Source organism: Sceloporus undulatus, chromosome 1 (genome assembly GCF_019175285.1).
Source record: "Sceloporus undulatus isolate JIND9_A2432 ecotype Alabama chromosome 1, SceUnd_v1.1, whole genome shotgun sequence".
NCBI classification, from domain to species: Eukaryota; Metazoa; Chordata; class Lepidosauria; order Squamata; family Phrynosomatidae; genus Sceloporus; species Sceloporus undulatus.
The window spans coordinates 310052771-310076448 of NC_056522.1; the positions used below are offsets into that span (position 1 = coordinate 310052771).

Genomic DNA, 23678 nt, shown 5'->3' on the forward strand with positions numbered 1-23678 from the left:
CCATAGAAGGAAATGAATCTTTGTTTAAGTCATAACAAACAGTCAATTTGAGGCATGAACTGAGAAAACAATTCTTGTACCCAATATGCCAAGATTCAGTATGAGATGAATAAGCAAGGTATATTTTTCAAGAGCCCCTTAATGCAACATCAGGGAATCCTTCTGCAAAATAAACTCAGGATGCACAAAGTACATAGCTGTCTTGGATGCCATCCTGGGAGAAAAGTGGAGTATAAATTCAATAAATAAATGTGATTAAATAAATAAATAAAATATAGATTTTTTTAATATACCATAGTCAACTGCTGTAAAGTTCTTTACACTGTTACTAAGGTACAACAGAAATGCACCAAGAATTACTATAAATCTTTCATGGAAACTCAGGGGTGTTTTCATTTATTATAAAACAAACTGAATAAATGTTTGTTGTTATTCAGGCTTGTATAGAACAGAAACTACTCACCACTAAGTCTCCAGGCTTCAATTTTTCAGCATCAACTAACCCAATCACAGGCAGGAAATAAGTCTATTGAAGAAAAAGCAATGAAAATGATGCTATTTACAACTTGACTCAGTTTAGGTTCTTTCAGAATTTTCCAAACATCTGGCTTTTTTGCTCTGAAAGTATTATGTTTGCTATAGATTCAGGATGCTCAGGATTTAAATTAAAAAGAGGACTTGCTGACAGGAACAGAGTTACTGCACATTTATTATTTCAAAATTTACATCCTGACTTTTTGTTTCTAACTATATACCAAGCCTAAACTCTACATCAACTACTTTTCATACACAATCTTAAAACTGCAATAAGAATAGAACCAACAGTTCATTTTGCTTAGTAGCTCTGTGACAGAAATAAAATGTGATTAAATAAACACATGCTTGAAAGCCAGGTAGATCCCTTCTGGAAGGCTGTGCCATGATCTTGTCTGTGACAAGCTTCTTAGAATCAGGTGGGACAGGCCAAGTGTATATTTTTGGCACATATGTATTTAATGCAATCCCTGGACTCTCCAGTTAAAGATTACTTCTGTTAGTAAACACTTTGGAGGGGAGCTACCAGACTGAGAAGATAATACTGAACAACTCAGTATACTAATGAATCTTCCGATATGTTACTATATCTGAAAACACCTTCTCATCATGTTACTCTCACCTGACGTGTGGAGGTTTTGATTACAGCACACTTGCCCTTCCTTTGAGAATCAAGGTCAATATTTGCTCCATCTTCTTCTTGGTCATTGGGATCAACATCCAGTAACTAGAGGTGAAAGGTTCAGTCATACTGGTCAAGCATTCATGAACACAGCATATTCCATGCACAGAAAAAGGATGAGACAAATAGATATTTGACAATCATCAGTTAGGATCTAGTCTGTCCGGCCTCTAAACTGATTTTGGACCATTACTCATAAAGAAGTACCAATGAGATTCACAGAAATCTCATGGGGATAAGTGGTAAATAGATTAGGATTAAGATTAGAAAAGAAATATGTAACACATTTTAGTCCAGAAGGTAAAGAAAACAAAAGCCTGGAACAGACGGGCCTTTGAGGTGCCCTCGTCATGTGTGAAGGTTGCCTGGTGGGCGGAGTGCCCACACGCCCAGCAGCCCTCACAAGTGACAAGGGCGCTACAGCTGCAGCACACCCACCAGACGTGGCACATAACGGTGACATCACAGCTGTGCCACCTCCAAATGGGGCGGCACAGCTGCAATGTCACTGCTGCTGGTGCTTTGAGGCAGTGGAAGTGCGCCACAAAAAGGAGCCGCTTCCTGGCACTCCTTTTTTGCTGTGCAGGAATGCCATGCAATTTGGTTGCTGCGGCGCTCCTGCGGAGCAAAGAGAGGCGTCAGGGATGCGCCTCTTTCTGGCAGCGTGTACCCCACCAAAGGCATCAAAATGATTCTGCTTCTTTGAGAAGCTTAGACAAAATAAGAGAAAGATAGAACTTATTTAATATACAGTGGTACCCTGGGATACGAAATCACCGCCTTACGAAATTTCCGGGTTACGAAAAAAATCCATTAGAAAAAACTGTTTCGGGTTATGTTTTTTTTTCCGGGTTACAAAAAAAATTTTTGGTGCTTTTCGGCGCTTTTTCACACGGAATCGCGGCTTCCAGCGCTAGCGCCTATGGCAATTTCGGCTTGCGAAAGATTTCGGGTTACGAAGGGCTCCGCGGAACGGATTACTTTCGTAACCCGGGGTACCACTGTATTTTAATATCACGCATCTGCCAAACAGCCCCCACCCTGGTTTCAGATGAAGAAAAATGACCTTAAAAACTTGTACTTCGACATCTTCTTTAGAATTTTCAAATGAAGAGAACAAGCAAATTGATTTAGGAATGGAAAGAAAGCATGCAGATCATTGTGGTAATCCTGAAATGTGGCTTCGTCTTTACACTTTATAATTAAGACTACATTTAATTTTTCAGATAAAACATTAAAGCACAGGCAAAGAGACAACTACTCAGTCCTAGCTATATGCTCAGTGTACACAATAGTGCTTATGCCCCTACAATTATTATTAAGACTTCAGCCAAAATGTCTTACTAAGCAATCATGCCAATTCATAGTTAGAAAACTTTATTGTCATGACAAGTGTATTAAAATGTTCTTTAAAGCAATAAACAAATTAAAATAACTGAAGGCCCTCTTCCAAAGCACTACACAATCATCTGTGCTAATAAACAATCATATTAAGTGTCACTTTTCCTAGTAAAGGGAAGGGGAGAGAAAAATTACTCACCTCTATGACATTGGAAACAAGGTAAGGCAGGGTTTTATTCACTTTGATCTTCTCACTGTTTTCTTTGATCTTATCTTTCATGGCTTGTAGCTCATGGGTTACTCTTAATACTTCACTCTTCATGATCTGTAAATCCATAGTAGACATTTAAATAAACAATTACTTTAAACCAAGTGTGGTCAATCCTGAAAGCACAATCCAGCCTGAACTGTTAGGGAGCTGCTGTTCTACCCATGGACTTTAGCATTCAGGTTTAGCACAATATTCCATCTTGTGTCCCATGCTTTTTTAAAACATCTACATGTAGATTTGGGCTGCAAAATTTTCTTGTTTCCACCATCAAATCCTAGTAAGGTGGTGGGAATCCTGAATGCTTAGGGGTGGGGTTTTTGTTTTTAGTGAACAAGAATGACCAAATGGAAATTTAACCAAAGTAAGGCAGAAGTGCTGTCTGCTGGGAATGCTGATAATATTGGAAAAGGTGCCCAGACCATTTTGAATATAGGGCAATTTCCTCCTGAAGCAACAAGCTCCAAGTCCGGCAGCAACAGGTTCCCAGCTTGTTACTGTTTTCAGATGCGCAGACAATGAAAGTGCCTTTTTCCAGCTCTGTTCAAGTCACCAAGTGCATCCTTTGTGGGAGAACTCGGACCTGCCTACTTCCAGATATGACTACTGTAATAGTCTCAATTTATGAGGCCATCCTGATAAACGGTCTGGAAACTTCAGTTAATCTAAAAATGCTGTGGCAGATTGTTAATGGGGGCTATCAGAACCAACCATATTATGGTGATTATACAGTGGTATTGTTGCTATATTGTAGGAACTTCACTAGCTATCTTTCTGGTTCTGGGTTCAATTCAAGGTGCTAGCATTAGCCTTTAAAATCCTGAACTGTCTTTGACAAAAATGCTGGGGAATTCCCTCTTTCCTCTATTATTCTACATAACAGAATACAGTGGTCCCTTGGTATCCACTGGGATTTGGTTCCAAGATCCCCGGTTGGTTACCAAAATCTGTGGATGTTCAAGTCTCATTAAATAAAATGGAGTAGTAAAATGGTGTCCCTTATATAACATGGCAAAATCAAGGTCTGCGTTTTGGAATTCATATATATATGTATGTATTAATAAATTCAAACAGTGAATGCTTGAATCCATGGATAAGGAAGACTGGTTGTATTTATTGTATATACTCGTGTATAAGTCTACAAATTTTACTCAAAAATTGACCCAAAATACCTGAGTCGACTTATCTGTGGGTCAATGTAAGTGCTGTGCTTTAACTCTTATACAAAAAGGAACCATCTCCTGGGGAAAGGCAAGAGCGTAATCTGGAGGCTGGGACCATTGAACCCACTCTACTCTCTCATCCATCCAGCCTTTAGTGTTGGAATTTTGTTAAGTTCTTTGGCATTATTTTCCTTTGCTTCATCCTTTAGATCCTTTGTTACATGATCCCAAGTTTTACTCCCAGGTCATAACAAAATCCATAATTGTGATCCCCAAACCTGCCCTCAACTTAAACACAAAGTCAGCTTATAGCTGTGTGTATATAGTACATCCAAAGAGGTCTGGCTGCATCCCTCATCACCTGCTTTTAAACAGACCCTAGAAACTATGGATGTTATCATACTACATGGTTATAGTGCTATTATTCTGCTTTAACTGCTCTGGCTGCCTCCTGTGGCATTCTGGGGTTTGGAGTTCAATGAGGCATGTCCAGAGGGGTCTAGAAACTGTGCCTTAAGAGGAGAGACTTAGGGAGGTGGGGATGTTTAGCCTGGAGAAGAGAAGGCTAAGAGGTGATATGAGAGCCCTGTTTAAATACTTGAAGGGATGTCATACTGAGGAGGGATCAAGCTTGTTTTCTGCTGCTCCAGAGAACAGGACCCAGAGCAATGGATGTAAAGCTCCAGGATTCCACCTCAACATTAGGAAGAACTTCCTGACAGTGAGGGCTGTTTGACAGTGGAAGACACTCCTTCCTCGGAGCGTAGTGGACTCTCCTTCTTTGGAGGTCTCCAAGCAGAGGCTGGGTGGCCATCTGCCAAAGAGGATGCTTTGATTGAGAGTTCCTGCATGGCAGAATAAAGGGGCTGGGCTGGATGCCCTTCCTGTCTCTTCCAACTCTATGGTTCTATGACCCGCCCCTCCTGCTCCGCTCCAGGCCCACAACAAACTCCAGCTCCCAGAATTCCATAGCCTTGAGCCAGAAAAGAGTGGGCTATTTCTGCGGAGTGTTTTGGAGCAGCAGCGGCTGCGGAGGAGGAAGGTCCCTCGCCTGCCTTGATCTCGCTGTCCAGGAGGCGGGTCCGCTGCACGATCTCCTCGGTGGACATCTTGAGCACCTCCTCGCCGATGCCATCCTGGAGGGAGAAAACACAGCGTCATGATGGCGGGTCCTTGCTCCTCTGCTCCCTCCCTGGCCTCCTCCCCCGAGAAGGGCCCGAGGAGGAGGAGGAGGAGCCCCCTCGGGAGCCACGGCTACAAGCCGATAAAGCGCCCCTTCTCCTAGAGCACTCCTTAAATGGGGCTCCGCTTCCCCTCACCTCCGCTTCGTCCCACACCGACGCCATCTTGTTCTCGCTGAGCAAATAAGCGCCGCCTTCGAAAAGGCGGATTCCACACACTCGGGGGAAATTGCTTTACTTCCGCCGCCTCACAACTGTCGCAATCCCCTCGCCGCCTTCCTGCCGGCCAGCTTTACGGCAGCGTCGAATCTGCCGAGTAGTAGTCGCCTTCCGCGGACTCGCGTCACGTGACGACGCTCAAGAGAAAGTAAGGGATGGTACTGCCTCCGCCGCCGCCGCCATCTTGGTTTGGGGCAACGACGGAAGCCTCAGAGGGCTATGCGCTCCCTGGCTTTGAGTTGCAAATGGACCTTGAATTGCCTTGGCTTTGAAAATCCGTCAGTGACCCCATGGCCTGCAGATAGTCCTCCCTAACATCTGAACTAATAACAACAACAATAATAATCATATAATTTATTTATATTCCGCCTTTATCATGAGGGAATCAAGGCGGATTACAACACAAAATATCACAATAAACTATCATAAGAATAAAAATGCACAATTATAAACAATCCCCAATCCCAATCCTCCCGCATCATAAAATCATAGTCAAAGAGCAATTAAATAGAGACCAGAACTAAGGCCAGAAACACAAATTTAGGCCTATTATGACTAACATCTTCCATTTCTTTCCCCTTGTTTTCCTGATGAAGAAGAAGCCAGTGTGACTTCAAAAGTTTGCAACATGTGATTTGTGCGTTTTGGTTGGCCCCATAAAGGCATCATTGGATGTTACTGGATTCCCCAGCTTCCAGTAAGCTGTGGTCTCCAAACAGTGCCCTTCAATAGATTTTTTTGGACTTCCGCTCCCTGAATTTCACACTATTGGCCAACATGGCTGAGGATTCTGGGAGCTGAAGTCCAACATCACTTAAAGGGCACAGTTTGGGGGCCACTGCATTATGGCAAAGGAAGCTTCTTGCAGCACCTTTGAGATGAACTGTGAGGAAGAAGTTGTAGTATAATATTTTCTAGGCTGCATCCACATTACAGAAATAATCCAGTTTGGCCCCACTTTAGCTGTCATGGCTCCATGCTGTGGAGTTCTGGGAACTGTAGTTTGTTGTGGCACCAGAGTAGAGCTGGTACAGTGCCCAGAATTCCCAGAATTCCATACGATGGAGCCCTTGCAGTTAAAGTGGGGTCAAACCAAGTTATTTCTGCAGTGAGGATGAGGGGCTACATTAGGGTCCAAAACACACTTTAGATGTATTTTGTTGCAATTCTATTTAGAGTATAAAATAAAATTCTGCTTCTATCCATATAAGCCAGCGCTTGCATCTTACGCAAATCAGTGGCCTCTTTTTTGGTGGGAGCATGGGTAAATGCCTATTGGTGCAGTGGTTTGAGTGCTGGACTATGACTCTGGAGACCAGTGTTCAGATCCCAGCTCAGCCATGGAAACCAACTGTGTGACCACTCTCGGTCTCAGAGGGTGGCAATGGCAAACCTGTGAAGGAACCTGCCATCAAAACCCTGTGATAGGTTTGCTTTAGGGTCATTATAAGCTGGAAACAAAGACAACTTGAGGGCCTGTAACAACAAGCACCTACCCTGCTAATAATATTGCTGTGGAACCAAAATCCATGATGTATATCACCAGTACAGGCCAAGTTTGTTGTTGTTGTTGTGTGCCTTCAAGTCGTTTCCGACTTAAGGTGACCCTAAAATGACCCTACCACTTATGGTGACCCTAACTTCTCCTGAGGCTGAGTGTGTGAGACTTGCCTAATGTCACCCAGTGAGTTTCATGGCCAAGCAGAAATTGAACCCAGGTCTCCAGAGTCATAGTCCAACACTCAAACCGTAACACCATGCTGGCTCTCCACAGGCCAAGTAGCTGATAGCAATTGGTTGCAAGATTGTGATACAGCATTGGTGTAACTCCCACAGCAACTTGCAATGTGGGGATCATTGACAATGAAGAAATTTGTTCCAAGGGACCTTCTGCTCCCTGCTCCATTTGTCTTTTGAGCTGCTGTCATGTTGTCATTCATAACTTCCTATGTCAATACTTTGAATCTCTCCTAGGAAATAGGGGAAGAGATGAGTAGGGACAATGAATAAGGTAAGGACCATGACAGTTGGCTAGAGAGTATACATTTTCTCTGGAGTAGCCTTTGTCACAAAAGTAAAATACAGACTCTGAACCTCAACAAAATCTAAACTTTTTAGTCATGATTTGGGATTCTGATTTCATAGCTGCTCTTCAGATATGGTTGCATTTTTTTATTTAAACAGTGTCAACACAGAACCATGCAGCAAGGTCTAAGATGTGTTTCTGTATACTGGGTTTTCGTATGTGTTGTTGTTAACCGTCCTTGAGATAATCTTGATCCATGGGGACCCTGTGGATGAGACATCTCCAAGACCCCCTGTCCTCCACTGCTCTGCTTAGTTCCTGCAATTTCATACCTGTGACCTCCTTAATACAGTCCCTCCATCTAGCATGCGGCCTTCCTCTTTCTACTACATCTGACCTTTCCTTGCATCTTTGTCTTTTGTAATGAGTCCTGCCTTCTCATGATGTGTCCAAAGTACAACAACCTCAGTTTTGCCATCTTGGCTTTCAGGGAGATTTCTGGCTTGATCTGCACAGGGACGCATTTGTTTGTCTTTTTTCCACAGCACTCTCCTCCAGCACCACATCTCAAATGAATTGATTTTCTTCCTATCTTCTTTCTTAACTGTCAGCTCTCACATCCGTACATGGTAATAGGGAATGCAATGGCTTGTATGAGTCTAACTTTTGTGCTAAGTTGTATATCTTTGCATTTTAGAACCTTTTCCCAATTCTTTCCCAGCTACCCTCTCCACTCTCAGTCTTCTTCTGATTTCATAGTATTCTGATTTTCCATATACTGTTCACTTTGAACAAATGGCATCAGCAGCCAGTAACAAAGCCAGAACTGGGGTAACCAGTTATAGAGTTAGACACATTTTAATATGTTTATTTGTGGTTACCCTCTGCCCAGTGGCTCTTGCAACAAGAAAAATGCTTTTCCCCTATGTTATTTTCTCCTACCCACAGCATGCATTTCTGAATTCATAGCCATGTTAGCCTAGATCAGTATGTAAACAGATCTTGTACGACCTTTGAGACTAACTATGGTCCAAAACACACTGCAGAAATAATCCAGTCTGACTGCTTTAACTGCCCTGGCTCAGTGTTAGGGAATTCTGGGAACTGTAGTTTTGTGAGACATTTAGCCTTCTCCGTCTGAGAGTTCTGGTGCCACAATAAACTACAGTTCCCAGGATTCCCTGGCGCTAAGCCAGGGCCCTTAAAAGCGATCTCAGACTGGATTATTTCAGCAGTGTGTTTTGGACCTTAAATAAAGATGTTGGTAGCACATGCTTTTGTAGACTTAAGTGTACTTCATCAGATGGATGGAGCGAAGTGTGCGTGGGAACACAGCTATGCATGAACTGGCTGAATGTGTGAATAGCAACGGAAATGTAAAATGTATGAGTATTGTGATGAGGTGACAAAATCAGGTTGGTTTTTTTAGAATTTATTATTAAGACTTAAAAAACCTACACACATATATACACATATGACAAAATAAGCCAAGACTAAACAACATCAACAATACTTATCCAATAACAAACATAATGATCAAGTTTAAAATTATATCTTTCCATCTTAACACTTCTTAATAATCAGAATCATCTCAAAAGAGAGAATTATTTGTCTTCCCTTGTCTAATGTTATACCATATCAAAACTTAAATTATTCTGAATATTATATTCATTTAACTTAATTCCTTAATTAATTACAAAGCCAACATTTTCTTTCTTTAAATCAACTTTAGACTTTAGTTTTTTGTGGGTTTTTCGGGCTATGTGGCCATGTTCTAGAAGAGTTTCTTCCTGATGTTTCGCCAGCATCTGTGGCTGGCATCTTCAGAGAATGCTGACCTGGAAGAGAGTGGGTATATATGAAGAGTGGTTATATGAAGATGCCAGCCACAGATGTTAGTGAAACGTCAGGAAGAAACTCTTCTAGAACATGGCCACATAGTCCGAAAAACCCACAAAAAACGATGGATGCCGGCCATGAAAGCCTTCAACTTCACAACTTTAAACTTTTCTTTCTCCATAAATTTTTAGGCATCCCCATTCTTTTTCGGCATTGTTTTTAGTTTTGTCTTTTAGAATAGCTGTTAAGATATCTAGAATTCTTGCTTCTATTAATTTTAGGAGCCATTCCTTATCTGGTTTCCAATATTGTGCATATAAAATTCTTGCTAGTGTGACCATATATAATATTATACGTGATCGTTCCACCTTTATTTTTAATATTTCACAGTCCACCATGTTTAATAGAAAAAGTAAAGGGTCATAGGGAATCTCCAGTTGTAGGAAATCCGACATTAATGTATGAATTCTTTTCCAGAATTTTTATGCCTCTTTACATTTCCACCAGCTGTGGAAATAGTTCCCTTTTCTTTTTTGACATTTCCAACACATTGTTAAAATCAGTTTTAACAATGGGTGGGGGGACTAAGGCAGGAGGAAAGGTGTTGCCTAAAGCCAAGGTGAGTAGATAACCATGTGAATGATGGAGGAAATTATTGGACTGTTGTGTGATGTTGTCTGGGAACTAGAAAGGAATTATGATAAACTGGCCAAGAAAGCCCTCATGAGGCTGGAGTGTTAACTAGTGTTATAATATGTGTAATTTGCCAGGAAACCATTGCCTCTGTTCAACCCACTGTTTGGAGTTTGTGGATGTATTCCAATTCTGATGTTTCTCTATCTAATCTTCCTTTGTAGTTTTTTTTTTGTTCAAGGACTGCTGAGTGAGCAATTCCCTGTCCAATTTTCTTTTGGTCAGGGAGGCTACAACCTTGTCAAATTAATTTGAACACATTGAGCTAAAGGCTGATACAGCTTTATTGATTCCTGTATATATAAATAGTTTACAGAAAGTATAAATATACTGCTGACAACACCACAATTGCAGACAGATCACTGTTTCTGACTGTTTAATAGCACAACTATGGCAAAGGAATAAAAGACAAGAAATCCTTCCCTAAGACTGCCCATACAGAGAGCCTTTCCTCGTCACAGTGCATGGAGCAACTGAACATTTTGTGGGAACAGACTAGATGGTGTAGATCTCAGGTCAAGGGAATTTGATACAGTGGGAAGAACCACCAGCATACAGTGAAAATACATACTCACAAAACAAGAAAAGCACATTGCTGAAAGGCAGATGAGAAGATCACAGATCTGAATGTTCTAAGACGAGTTCTCATCCTTTGGCCATCCAGATGCTTATCTTCAAGAAAACCCAACCAGCATGGCCAATAGTCAAGGATTCTGAGTGCTGATGTCTAAAACATCTGGAAGGCCAAAGGTTCAAAACTAATGTAATACACTAGGCAAGCTCAGAAAGAGCATGTTTTACATTTCAAATCTCTTATTAATTTTCCAGTGCATAGATGGGAAATTGCTGTTAGTCATCCAAAGTATGCTATTAAGAAGAGTCTAACAATGTTAAGAGAATGGCAGCTTAGAACAGTATCTGGGGGGGGGGATTGCTGTCTCCCATAGCTACGAAAAAGCTATAAGGTGAATAAATCCAAGAGGAAAAAATAAACCATCACATTATCATGATCACATGGTTTCCCACAAGGAATGAATACGAACAAAGGTGTGGGGTTAGTGAGTCAGATCTGGTGGAAGCTACCTGAAGCTACCAGCACAGGAGAGTGAGAGGACTGGAATTGTGGGAAGCCATGGCAGACAACGCCCTTAAAGAATCAGAGGTGACATATTGGTTGTGATAATTGGCTTTGTGGAAGGAGATGCCACAGAACTCCTCATAGATATCCACAACTAAGATATGTGGAACGTGAAGTGGCACAGATCGAGGTTGACATGTTGCAGAAGATCCTCTGCTTAGACTGTGGATTTGCCTTCTCCATATCACTATGTGCCAAAAAATGCTTCAATGCTCTGCTTTTTGGTGCCTATAAAAAGAACTCATATAGGTTCAGCAGATCACACAAATCCTGGCTTAACGGATGAGCGTCGGCAATTGGGGCAACCACGTGTCCCATTGGTCTGGAGGCACCTATAGTGGAAAGAATAACACAGTTTAAGCATGAGTTCAAGTAAGGTTTAGATTTAAATTTCTCATCCTCATGGAAACGGAAGATCTGATAGCTATTTCTGCTGTGGCTGCCTTCTCTCATAGGAGCACTTTCCAAGTACAGTAATTTAAATAACTATTAAGGAAATTTTTGTCATGAACAGAAAGGTAGGATATGGAACAAGGAAGATAGGCAATTTATTAATTTTTAAAAGATTAATTCAACCAACCCAATGATTAAAACTGAAATAATTAAATTTTCTAGTTGAATTTTAAAAAAATTAATAGTTCCATATATGAAACTATGTACTTCAAGATGTGAACCTAAAGTGTTAAAAGTTATTGTAACTGCTGTTTTGGCATTTGTGGCATGTTTTAATTAAATGTAACTACGGGTGTTATAGTTATTAAAATATTTATATTCCATCTTCTATCAGGGTATCTCAGAATGGTGTATAAGTACATAATTAAGAATTTAAAACAACAAAATGTAATGTAATTAGACTAAAAATATTCAGACCATTTAATGAGTTAAAACAGCCTGTTTAACACCATGTACACATACATTGGGCAGTGGGGGCGGAGGGAAAATACATGGGGACCCACAGGCAGTAATAAAAAGTCTGGTTTTAACTGGGCACCAAAATGAAATACTATAATTTTTAAAGCAAGACTAAGACACCTTGGAGTTTATCACACGGGAGGAATTTCTCTTAATTTCGAATGAAAAGAAAGCGGGACCAGAACGCATTCACGTGAATTCGCTAGTTCAGCGAATTTACGTGAATTCGAATTGTGTTCGAACTGGCTTCCCATTGTCTGAAAATAGCTTGACATTGCCCGAAATTGTGTATGGTAGTCTATCACGCAATAACGTGAAACCCCATGATTACATTCGGATTGCCATTGGATTATAATAATAATAATAATAATAAAATTTATTTCTATACCGCTTTTCCACATTGATCAAAACGGTGTACAGAACAAAATAATGCAACAATACAACAGTACAAAATAAAATTACAATATATACATATGATAAAACTGTGTAGAAAATTTCAATTACAATTTAAAAACTATTAACCCAAGTCAAAGCCAAGCTGAGCTGATGATCCATGATGCAAAATACATATAGGGGGGGAACCACATGATATCAGAGCACATGGGGGAAAGCTTGATGGAAGAAAAAGGGCTTAAGTTTCTTTTTAAAGAGATCCAGGGAGGTGATGGAGCGGAGCACATTGGGAAGGGTGTTCCAAATTTTGGGGGCCGAGATAGAAAAGGCCCTTTGCGAGGTCGACGCATATTTCGCAGTCGGAACCCTCAACAGATTCTTCCCGGTTGACCTGAGTGTGCGGGGTGGATTATATGGGGAGAGGCGGTCCTCCAAGTAACCTGGGCCCAAACCATTATACTGTACTTCCAATTTCCCTTGTCTGATAAACTCCCTTGAATTTTTAAAATTAATGATTAGATCAACTGTAAGGATTCCAATGAACTATTATTTTCCACTTCTCATCTTCCTCTGATCTGTTCTGGAGGGGACCCTGAGTCCTCTTAAGCAGGTTTGGGAGATGCCTAAGGAGCTGAAGGAAAAATCTATTCCTCCAGCAGTGTCCGGTGTGCTAAGAAATGAGGCACAGTTGCTAAGAGCCCTAAATTTTCTAAGGTGATAAGTCTATATGGAATTACCAGCCGGTGGGACTGATGTAGCCTGCAGGGGTTCCCCCATCAAGCAAGGGAGCTCCTGGCAAGCTTCTTTGCTGTTTTTTCAGTGAGTGGAAGTAAGGGGGAATTTAATAGTTAAATATGCACTTAGGATTTGTGCTATAAAAATACATCATATCGATGTCTAGTTTAACCTTAGAACACTGAGCATTTAATAGTTTAGTTTTTGAGAGCTAGGTTGCCTTGGGAGTTAGGATGCAAATTCAGTAACAATCAGTTTTTTTCCTGTTGTTCTAAAACGTTGACATACTTGTTGCATTGGTTTTTGTCTATGAGTTCTTAAAATACACAGATATAAATTATAATATCATATATGGCTTAATTTATAATTTGGACATACTAAACTCTGGCTTGGACATGATGCTGATGCTTTTTTAATGTGAAATCCACTCCTTATCCATATATTTGTAGAGAAAAGTTATGTATCTAAATGTGTATAACATTTGCAAATGCATTTTTTTAAAAGTACATTTAATTTTTCTTTTAAAACAAGTGAAAGCACCTAACAATATTAAATGCATAGTATAAACATTAGTACAAACGCAGTGAGTTGGAGTACTATGGCCCTATACAGACAGGCCAAAATAAAGCTGCTTCAGGTCACTTTGGAGGTATGGTGTTTCAATGATGCATGTGCCCCAAGAGTCTCTGGAAGCTGAACCAAAGCTGCACTCCAGTCCTTAGGACCGGAGCATGGCTTTGGCGTGGCTTCTGGACTCGTGCATCGTTGAAACACCATACCTTCAAAGTGACTCGAAGCAGCTTTATTTTGGCTGTCTGTATCAGGCCTATATGTGTTAACACAAATGTAAATCCCATTCTGGTCAGTGGGATTTATGCAGCCTAGATTACATGAATTTAGTACCAGATGATTTCAACAGGACTTGTGTAATGAATAATCTGTCCATGGGATTTCAATGAGACCCAAGTTCCACAAAGTTTGTCTGGATCCAACTCAGTCTCTTCTGGTATAGAATTTTCTAATCACATAAACCAGCCGATTAAGGCAGATACCTGATATCATCTGCACCTTCTATAATGGGTTCCATCTGTATTCACTTTTTTAATAATATAATGACTCTGTACTTTAAACATAGTAGGAAAAAATTATAAGGATCATTTCCCCTTAAAGATATATTTAAGGTTGTATATGGAATTTAAAAACACAGTCACTTCCATCCTTACTCCCTTTTGCTATTTCTGTTTTCCAGATCTGTTACAGAGGATGTTTTACTCTCTATTGAAGGAAGCTGAGCAACTCTGCCGCAATTTATATTTTAGGACTCACATTTGCCTTGACTAAGCTATCAGCTTGTTCACAAAAATCCTGCCCCCCAACAGACAGTTTCTGCATACTTGTGCTCTGCTATTTACTACATGCTAAAGTTAGCCTTGCCAGCTAGTGGCTGCCAAGATCATCCAGCCGTGAGCTCATTTGCTATTTTCCTTTTGATGCTGGCATTGAAGCACTCTTTGTTTACAGTCAGGCTTCCAAACTACTCCCTTAACTTGCCTATTTATTCCATGGGTGGTTTCAGACAAGGCTTTCATTGTGCAATCTGCATGCCTGATGCACAGAATTTTATGGTGTCTCCAGACAATGTCATCTTGGATTTGTAACCTTCCCAAGTATTTCCCCCTTTACTAAAAGAATAAAAATTAAATAAAAGGGAATCACTTGTTAGAAAGACACAATAGCTGATGATAGGACTTTCCAATGTGGAAGTACCATACTTGAAGTAATGCTCCAACCACTGGTTCAGTTCACTTGCCTGTTACAGCTCCCAGCATGCAGTTCTATTCACTATGTCAACAGACTATGCTTAACATTTTTGGTCCATTTTAGTGTGCAAAGGATGCTGTATCCTGAATGTAGACATGAGTTTGGAATGGTTGACCTTCAAATACCATCTGGTTTTAAGCATCTGTGTATTCATTTTCAGTGGGCAGATCCTTAACACAACTCAACAGTTCTTCTCCCTTGTTCTTCCTTCTCCCTTGTTTCACTACTACTGTGTGGTGCAATATAGCCTAGCTCCCAATGTATCACAAATTTCAATGTTCCTTTCTCCCTCCTCCACTACAAAGTCACAATAATGCCATTAATAGCCATGATAAGAAATCATACATTCTTTTCTCTCTCAAATTGCAATTCATTAACAGAGACTTCATTCAAAACCACCCTCCAAATTCTTTCTATAAAACATAATACTTCTCCCAAATGAGATTTTAATATTGGCATGAAGCTTTGCTTTAAAACTTTAAAAGATACGTTTCACTCTGTCTTCTCTTCTTTCTTTCCTCTCCTTCTCTTCCATGCCCCAAACAATGCCAAGAATTCATGGAAGCAGAAAGCAACTGCCCCTAATGTTCTCCTGGGAAATTGAAGTGAAATGGTAAGCAGCAACTACAGTAGTTGGCTTCATTTTCCATAACAAAGATATGCAAATTACTATATTAAATTGAATGTGCAACTACAGACACACTTGCTTGTTTGTGGCTGGAGCTGGAACTTCTGGCTTTTATGTTTGCAACAGCCAGAGTAGAAGCTATCCTGCAAGTGCAGATCTGTATCTCTTTCCTCCATGCCTCTGTTATTCCCTCCTGTTGGCTATGCTCATAGTTTCTATATCTAGAAGGGGAATATTTTCAAGATCATTTACTGAACTTGGATGCTAGATGAGATTTTTCTGGAACCCTGTCCACAGCCATCAAGCAATGCAAGAAACAAAAATGTCAGGATTTGGTAAATATCCCCATATTACAAAATGGTGTGATATGCAGGCTAAAGTTTTAAGAGTTATTTTTTCACTTGAATGTTTGGTTAAATTATATTTCTTCGAGGAAAATCCTTGTGCATTTATGGCCCCTCCCTTTATGATTCTGATTAGCATTCATGCTTTTTTTTTTTAAATTTTCCATATATAAATATATCCCTACATTCTATTACATTTTAACAAATTATTTTATATACCCCTCAGTGCCGCCCTTCCCCGGAGCCATTTCCATCCTTATATTCCATCCAGAATTTCAGTTCATCTTGTGGAAGTAATCTTCCATCTTCTTTTCTCAGTACTTTCTCAATAAATTCTTTCCAAATCCCCTCAAAGTCATTTCTTTTAGTCCTTTTTTACTTTCAGTTTACATGTCAATTTATCATTAATGGCTAATTTCCATACCTCTTTGTACCAATCCTCCACTTCTACATCTATTTTTGTTTTCCAATACCTTGCTATAATTAATCTTGCTGCTGTAAGCAAACTTGTTATCAAATCTTTTTCTTCTTTTTTTCATTTCTCTGAATTATATAATGATAACAAAACTATACTTGGTTTTCTATCTATTTTTATATTCATAACATTTTCTATTGTTTTTTATTATTCATGCTTGTTTTGACTTTGAGTTTGAGCATACACTGATGCATTCTTCACCAAACTGGTGTTAGATTGCAATTCCCAGAATTCCCCCATCACTTAAGGCAGCATTTACACAGAATGACTGAGAAGATGCTTGAAATAATGAACATCCCTATGGAATATCTGCCTTGATCTATCCATTCTTAGGCTTTATACCCCCTCTCTTGTTCTTCCTGGACCAATACTCCATCCTTTTCTGCTCCTTACTTTAAGTGGAAGACATGGGAACAGGGCAATGCCTGAAGCTGGTGGTTCTTGTCTCCAATGGATTCACCACACATGCCACAGTAAAGCTCCATTTCTTCAACACATTCATGAAACTTCACCACATGGTTGCGAAGCTCCTGCTGCTGCTCCTTTGTGCGATAGATTCTTTCACAAAGGCAGTGAATCTTCAGCAAGCCAAGCTGTGTGGAGAGGGAAAACTGTGAAAGAAAAGGCTCACAAAGAAACAAGGAACCACAGAGAACCTCTCAGTAAATCCAACCACTCTGTCCCCATCCTGATTACAAATACCATTTTCAAAGCCTTTGACATCTTTATTTGTGCATTGATCTGTGCATTGACAGGGGAAGTGTGGCCCTGTTGGTGCTCTTGGACATCTCAGCGGCCTTTGATACCATAGACCATGGTATCCTTCTGGAACACTTGAGAGAGTTGGGAATCGCTGGCTCTGCCTTGCAGTGGCTACGTTCCTACCTCTCAGGCAGATTCCAGATGGTGATGCTGGGGGACAGCTGCTCCTCTATGAGAGAGCTGACATCTAGCATCCCTCAGGGCGCCATTCTGTCCCCCATGCTGTTTAACATTTACATGAAGCCACTGGGTGAGATCATCCGGAGACATGGGGCGAGTGTTATCAGTATGCTGATGACACCCAAATGTATTTCTCTATGTCTCGGGCTGTTTCAGTGACCAAAGAGGGCATCTCCTCCCTGAATGACTGCCTGAAGTCGGTAATGGATTGGATGAGGGAAAATAGACTTAAGCTGAATCCAAAAGGAGGTACTCGTGATAGGTAATCCCAATCTGGGTATGGAGATAAGTTCGCCAGTTCTAGATGGGGTCACGTTTCCCCTGAAAGACTGCGTCCGCAGCTTGGGGGTGCTCCTGGATTCGTCGCTTCAACTGTCTTCTCAGATTGATGCGACAGGCAGGAGTGCCTGTTATCAGCTTCGGCTGATACGCCAGTTGCGCCCCTACCTGGAGCAGCAGGACCTAGAAACGGTCGTACATGCTCTAGTAAGCTCTCGCCTTGATTTCTGCAATGCGCTCCACATGGGGCAACCTTTGTGCCACGTCCGGAAGCTCCAGTTGATTCAAAACATGGCAGCCAGACTGGTCGCCAGAAAATCCAAGTTCAACCATATTACACCTATTTTAAAATCACTGCATTGGCTGCCTATTAGCTTCCGGGCACAGTACAAGGTGTTGGTTATCACCTATAAAGCCCTACATGGCCTGGGTCCAGTCTACTTGAAGGAACGCCTCCTCCCATACAATCCTTCCCGTACACTCCGATCCTCCGGGGAAAACCTTACAATCCAGAAAGACCAGACTGGCTGTTACCTCCCGGAGGTCCTTTTCTGTCACCGCTCCAAAAACTTGGAATGGCCTGCCAGAAGTGATTCGCCAATTATCCTGGTCCTGGTTGTTAGGTAGCATATGTCTAGGGAAAAGGCTTCTCTCTATCCCCACAAACCTGCAAAGAGCAGCAGCTATAGCAGGAATGAGAAGAACTATAAGCCCATATAAAATAGTCATGTTCCGTCACTGTCCTTCCAGTGCCTTCATAAGTTACCACTAACTTTTAAAAATACTCTTGCATGTTATTTTTCTTTCATTTTCACTTTTTGTCTGCTACCTTGGCGTCTTGTTGCCAGGCAGAGAACTGGTTGGTATTTATTATTTATTTTTTAACATACTGTGGCCTCATTGCCACTTACAGATAAATTAGTATGTGATCCAAATTGATGGATTGATTTGACATCGGATCATGGTTTACGCTACATTTACCCCAATTGCATTTTCAGTCATTTTCTGGCATCAACCCCCTTGTAGTTCCCATTTATTAATGAATCGATTCATAATGATTTGGTTCCAGTTGGCCGAAGGGGAAATTACAATTGATTCTGATCCACTTGTGGTTCACATTTGTGTGGAATTGATTTATTGAAAAGGAAGCAGAAAAAATCAGCGTCAAAAAGATGTGGGTTAAATGGGTCTGGAGCATGGCCCCCCTCTCAGAATCGCTTCAGCAATTCGGATTAGGTGGGGACCAGGGTTGTTTGAACCAGTTGAAATCAATTTGCAATCCGATTTAAAAGGTAGTGGGAATGAGGCCACTATATCCCACCTTTCCCCCCATATGTGAAGCCAGGGTGAATGGACTGATATATAGATTTGTAATAAATAACAGCAAATGCTTCCTAATTGGTATAGCAAAGAAATAAAAGAGAACTTACTTTATTTCCCAGTCCCTCTGCCAGCTCATAAGCCTTCTCAATGCTTTCTAGTGCCTGTAGAAAACAAGACAGGCAGCATATTACGACAGAGGTAACAGAAATTACTGTACTTTGTGTCCATTGCTTTCATCTTGCATGTCACCTGAAATGACTGCAAAACAATTATGCATTTTGCTAACTTCTATTTGAACTCCCATCTGTGCTCATAGTAGATTAATAGGTCTGTCCAGAACATCATTCTGGAATCTGATTTTTTCTTTTGGGAGGGAAGACATTCCACTTTAGGCTCTCTGAATGACATAAATATTTTGTTCAGGTCCAAGTTCAACTTCACCTAGGTTCATTGTTTGATGCCTCCAGTATCATCTTCATGAACATAAAAGCAAACAAGTCAACAAATTATGTCTTTATTTTATTTTGGGGAATGAAATTTGTAGGGACAGTAGCCTTTTTTGAGGGGTGCCAGGAATAAAATAACTAAATACAATGTACTTGTATTCAGTGTATTTAAAGTCTGAGGCTTTTTAAAAGAGTTTTGTGGGCAATGTGCATGAACATGGAACACAACAGGAAGGAGCCCCAGGTAAATTTTCTGTAAAACTTCAAGAAGTGCAGGGATTGGAGTTATGAAGGGAAAAAAGTATTTCAGGATTTGAAAAAGATCATTGTCTTTTCTGCTAAATTTGCATCAGGATCTTTCTGCCTCTTTCCAACTACTTAGAACTAGATGCAGTCTTCTGTGTAAAAGGCATGTTGAAAACCTTTCATGGTATGGTGTGTCCATCAGATGTAATTAGATAAGTACAGTGGCATTACTGCTTCAAGAAACAAACTAATCAGCTGAAGAAGAAATGAACGGACTTTACATTCATCCCCTTTCACTCTGTTGGTATCTTAGGGAGTTTTGCCTTTCCTCTTGATCAATTTTAGTTATTTATTTATTGTAGTCATTCATTGGTTTAATTTCTACTCTGCCTTTTCCATCACTTTCAAATTTTTTTTAAAAAAACCAAGCCACAGATTGGGCTGCTACAAAGTAGATTTATTGTTATAAAAGATTGAATGCACATAAATTTTAAGCACTTGGCTGAAGGGAAACAGCTGAGGTTGAAGCAATCAGAGAGGAATCCAGCATCATCTAGTCCAGTTGTCCCCAAAATTCGATCCTCCAGATGTTTCAGACTTACTTCTCAGAAGCCCCAGCCAGGTGGCTAACAGTCAGGAATTCTGGGAACTAAAGTCCAAAACATCTGAAGGGCCAAAGTTTGGGGACCACTGATCTATTCCACCTTCCCAGTTCAGTCTATCACTCACCTTGTCCAGCTCCTTTTGAATCACCCAACACTTGGCCACACCCAGCAGCACTTGAATCTGTCCCAGACGGTTTCCGATCTCTGTCATGATGCTTATTGAGGAATCATAGCGAGGGAAAGCTGTCTGTGGTACAAGAGAGACTCTTAAAACCACCCAAGCCTTAAATCCATCCCTTCAGACTGACTCTGCCCTTTTCTTCCTGTTTCCCAGGATCAGTTCATGGTTCATACCTGTACATCTCCACGGCTGCGGTGAATATCAGCAAAGCACAGCAGACACTGCGCCTGCAAAGGACGATCTCCATGCTGAAGGGCAATCTTCATGGACTCCTAGCAAGACACACCTGCAGAGTCAGAATTTGAACCTTTTCTATCACACCCTAGATCCTGGTTGCTATAAAAAATCCTGTATCCACCTGAAAGAAAACTGTACTCCCCTTCTTTCTACTATATCTTAAGAGGCCCTCCCTCCCTCTCAAAAGATAATTGATTGATAATTCATGATCTCAAAAGATCATTCATCCCAGCTTCCAATAGTACTCAAATTGAGTAGTAACAGGAACAGTCTTCCCCAGACATGTGCCCTCCAGATCATTTGGAAACCCCAGATTTCCGGATAAATGGAAATGGAAGTTGGGGATGATGGGAGCTGAAGTCCAAAACCTTGGAGGTTATGTAAGCCTGAGCTAGCTATAAGATGTATACTGCTGTCTCTTCTCAGATATCTTTCTCTACTCAAGAAGCTACCTTGTATCAGGGTAGAATATCTGTCCTTCTAATCTAGTACTGTCTAATCTGACTAGCAGAAGATCTCTAGGATCTCAGTTAGAGAATGGACTTTCCTATCACCTGCTATCTGATTCATTCAACAGAAAATAGCAGAAACTGAACTTGTAACTTTCTGCATGTAAAGCTATAATGGTATAGAACAATTCTGCATACAGTATTTCACCTCTGTCTGATCTTCAAACTATTTCTGCCTCATATTTTGGTGTCTAAAATGACATAGAATTTACTGTTTCAAAACAATGGTGTTTTTTTAATGCTCATAAAATGCTAAGTTAAAAACATTAGAAAAGGAATCTTTAAAAGCACACCAGAGTGGAGTTTACATTTAAAATTGCTCAAAGGCCTTACAAAATAGAAAGTACCGAACAGTGAAGAGGCCAGTCTAACCAACTTTGAGAATCTCTTTGAGAAGCCATGCCTTGTGGTCCAGCTAAGGTATCCTCTTGTGGTGGTGGGACATATAGATGGGCCTCTGTGGGACAAATTTATATGCAAGGCGGTAATGTTTTAAATATTCTGGTCCCAAGTTGTTCGGGGCTTTTATAAACAAGAAGCAGCACCTTGAGATGGGTTCAGAAAACCTTTGGCTTCACTTTCAGTTGAAGTGATCATATTATTCCATCAGAATAATATGTTCACCAAAGCATGTGCCAGAAAACAATTTAAAACTAAAACCGGATAAAACTGAAACTGGATAAAATACCACTTCTGGTGACAAGAGCCATCTGACCTTCACGGGTCAACGTTTGTACCTCACAGCATTCCATAGCATCTCCCAAGCGTCCCAGCTTCTGATAGGCTACAGCCATGTAGAACTGGCTCATTGCACGATACTTCAGACTCCAGCCCTTTCCATAATCGTTCACCAGCTCAGCTGCCTTACATGGGAAGAACAAGGCTTTCTCATAGTCCTTGAAAAGACAAGAGGAAAAGGCAAAGACATTGGTGTTGGTGCGGAAATGCAGTAAGGCTGTATGCAGGGGGAAAAACTGTCAAGACAATAATGAGAGAGCCTATTCTTGTGTCCCTAAACCAGTTTAAATATGAGATAGAAATCACCTAGCCCTTCAAATGTTGTTGGACAGCCTTAGCCAACATACCCAAAAGCACAAATGCTGGGAGCTGCAGGCCTTCTCCGCAAAGGTTTCATGATTTTTATCTCTGGCCTAGGTGAGAATAGTTTTTTAAGAATACTAAAAAAAACTTCTTTAAACCATAAATAATATATGTTTACTATAATGATACGATATTGAGCATCCAATGGAATAATCAAACTATATAAATCATTTAGAAAATGAATAATATTGTAATGTAAGCATAAATTAATTTTTTGGAAGAAGCTGCATACATATTCTTCTGTTGCAAGGCGAAAAATATACACAAAAGCCTCCAGGATTAAATATGAGTAATGTAAAAGAAGTGTAAAGGCATGGACTGATGAAGACCTCTTGAAACGGTTGTAAAAGATACTTGAAATAACAGTCTCTTCAAGTTCCTTGAAGCCGTAAGATTCTAACCCTTATGTTCTAACAAAGTTTTTTCCAAGATTTCTCAAGCCATAGGATCTTCAAACCTGAAGCTCTACTAAAATCATAATCTTCAAGTTCCTTGAAGCCACAGGATTCTAAACCTTAAGTCTTAAAAAGTCATTTCCAAGATTTCTTCAAACCACAGGATCTTCAGAACTCAGGTTTTATTAAACTTTGAATGGACTTGCATTTGTATTATGGACATTACCTTACTTATTTCCGTTTGTTCTATTGATGATTTGTTACACTTTTAAAATGAGATACCTCACATTATGGTTACTTTGTAATATTTTTTACTGTATGGTAAATGGTTTTCTAAATGGTTTATATAGTTTCATTATTCCATTGGATGCCCAACATTGTTTTATTATAGTAAACACATGCTCTTTATGGTTTAAAGAAGTTTTTATAGAATTGTTAAGCACCTGACTTTCCTGGTTAGTCTTTTTTTAGTTCCTCGGTTTAGAAACGCCTCCCTGCCAGAAAAGAATAGTCAGCCCTAATACCTGTGATGTTAGCTCTGACTAATTGTACACTCTGGACTCATCCATCAGCCAAGGGACCATTGGCCATTGCAGCCCTGCCTTCCGCAATTGCTAACTTTACTTCATGGATGGACACTACTTCATTTGGTTAGAAAATGCTCTTCAAGACAGCTGAATGCCCATAATCATATGCTGCCTTTCTCCCAGCCCTAGGACTCAAGGCAGCTCACAAAAGCTAAAACAACACAGCTGAATGTACATATCATACAAACGTTAAAATATAATTAAACCACAAATAGAATTATAAGCAATTAAAACCATGCCCATCAAAAATAAAAGCAACAAGTCTAGACAATGCAGCACATTATTTAAAGCACTTTCCCTGTGAGAAGTAACCATACCATGTTTGGATCATTAACTGCAGATACAACATGATAAAAAGAAATTGTGTAAATAAACTCCTATAAATGGTTTCACCTGTTTGACATTTATGTTAGGAGGCCAGTTAAAAATATAATG

General features: G+C 40.3%; 2 protein-coding genes across 2 annotated transcripts in view; both read right to left on the reverse strand.

Moving 5' to 3' along the window:
* Nucleotides 1-5466, reverse strand: part of PSMC3 (proteasome 26S subunit, ATPase 3) — a 14186-nt gene extending 8720 nt beyond the window's left edge. The window contains exons 1-5 of the mRNA XM_042459785.1: nt 5308-5466; nt 5044-5124; nt 2757-2882; nt 1157-1261; nt 464-526 (exon numbers count right to left, since the gene is read on the reverse strand). Coding sequence (XP_042315719.1) covers nt 464-526; nt 1157-1261; nt 2757-2882; nt 5044-5124; nt 5308-5334 — 402 coding nt within the window. The 5' untranslated portion in view covers nt 5335-5466. The remainder of the gene's footprint in view (nt 1-463; nt 527-1156; nt 1262-2756; nt 2883-5043; nt 5125-5307) is intronic.
* Nucleotides 5467-10212: 4746 nt separating this feature from the next.
* RAPSN (receptor associated protein of the synapse) overlaps nt 10213-23678 on the reverse strand; it is a 22200-nt gene continuing 8734 nt past the window's right edge. The window contains exons 3-8 of the mRNA XM_042454039.1: nt 21898-22056; nt 20588-20686; nt 20358-20480; nt 19044-19097; nt 16786-16985; nt 10213-11416 (exon numbers count right to left, since the gene is read on the reverse strand). Of these exons, the coding sequence (XP_042309973.1) occupies nt 11344-11416; nt 16786-16985; nt 19044-19097; nt 20358-20480; nt 20588-20686; nt 21898-22056 (708 nt within the window). The 3' untranslated portion in view covers nt 10213-11343. The remainder of the gene's footprint in view (nt 11417-16785; nt 16986-19043; nt 19098-20357; nt 20481-20587; nt 20687-21897; nt 22057-23678) is intronic.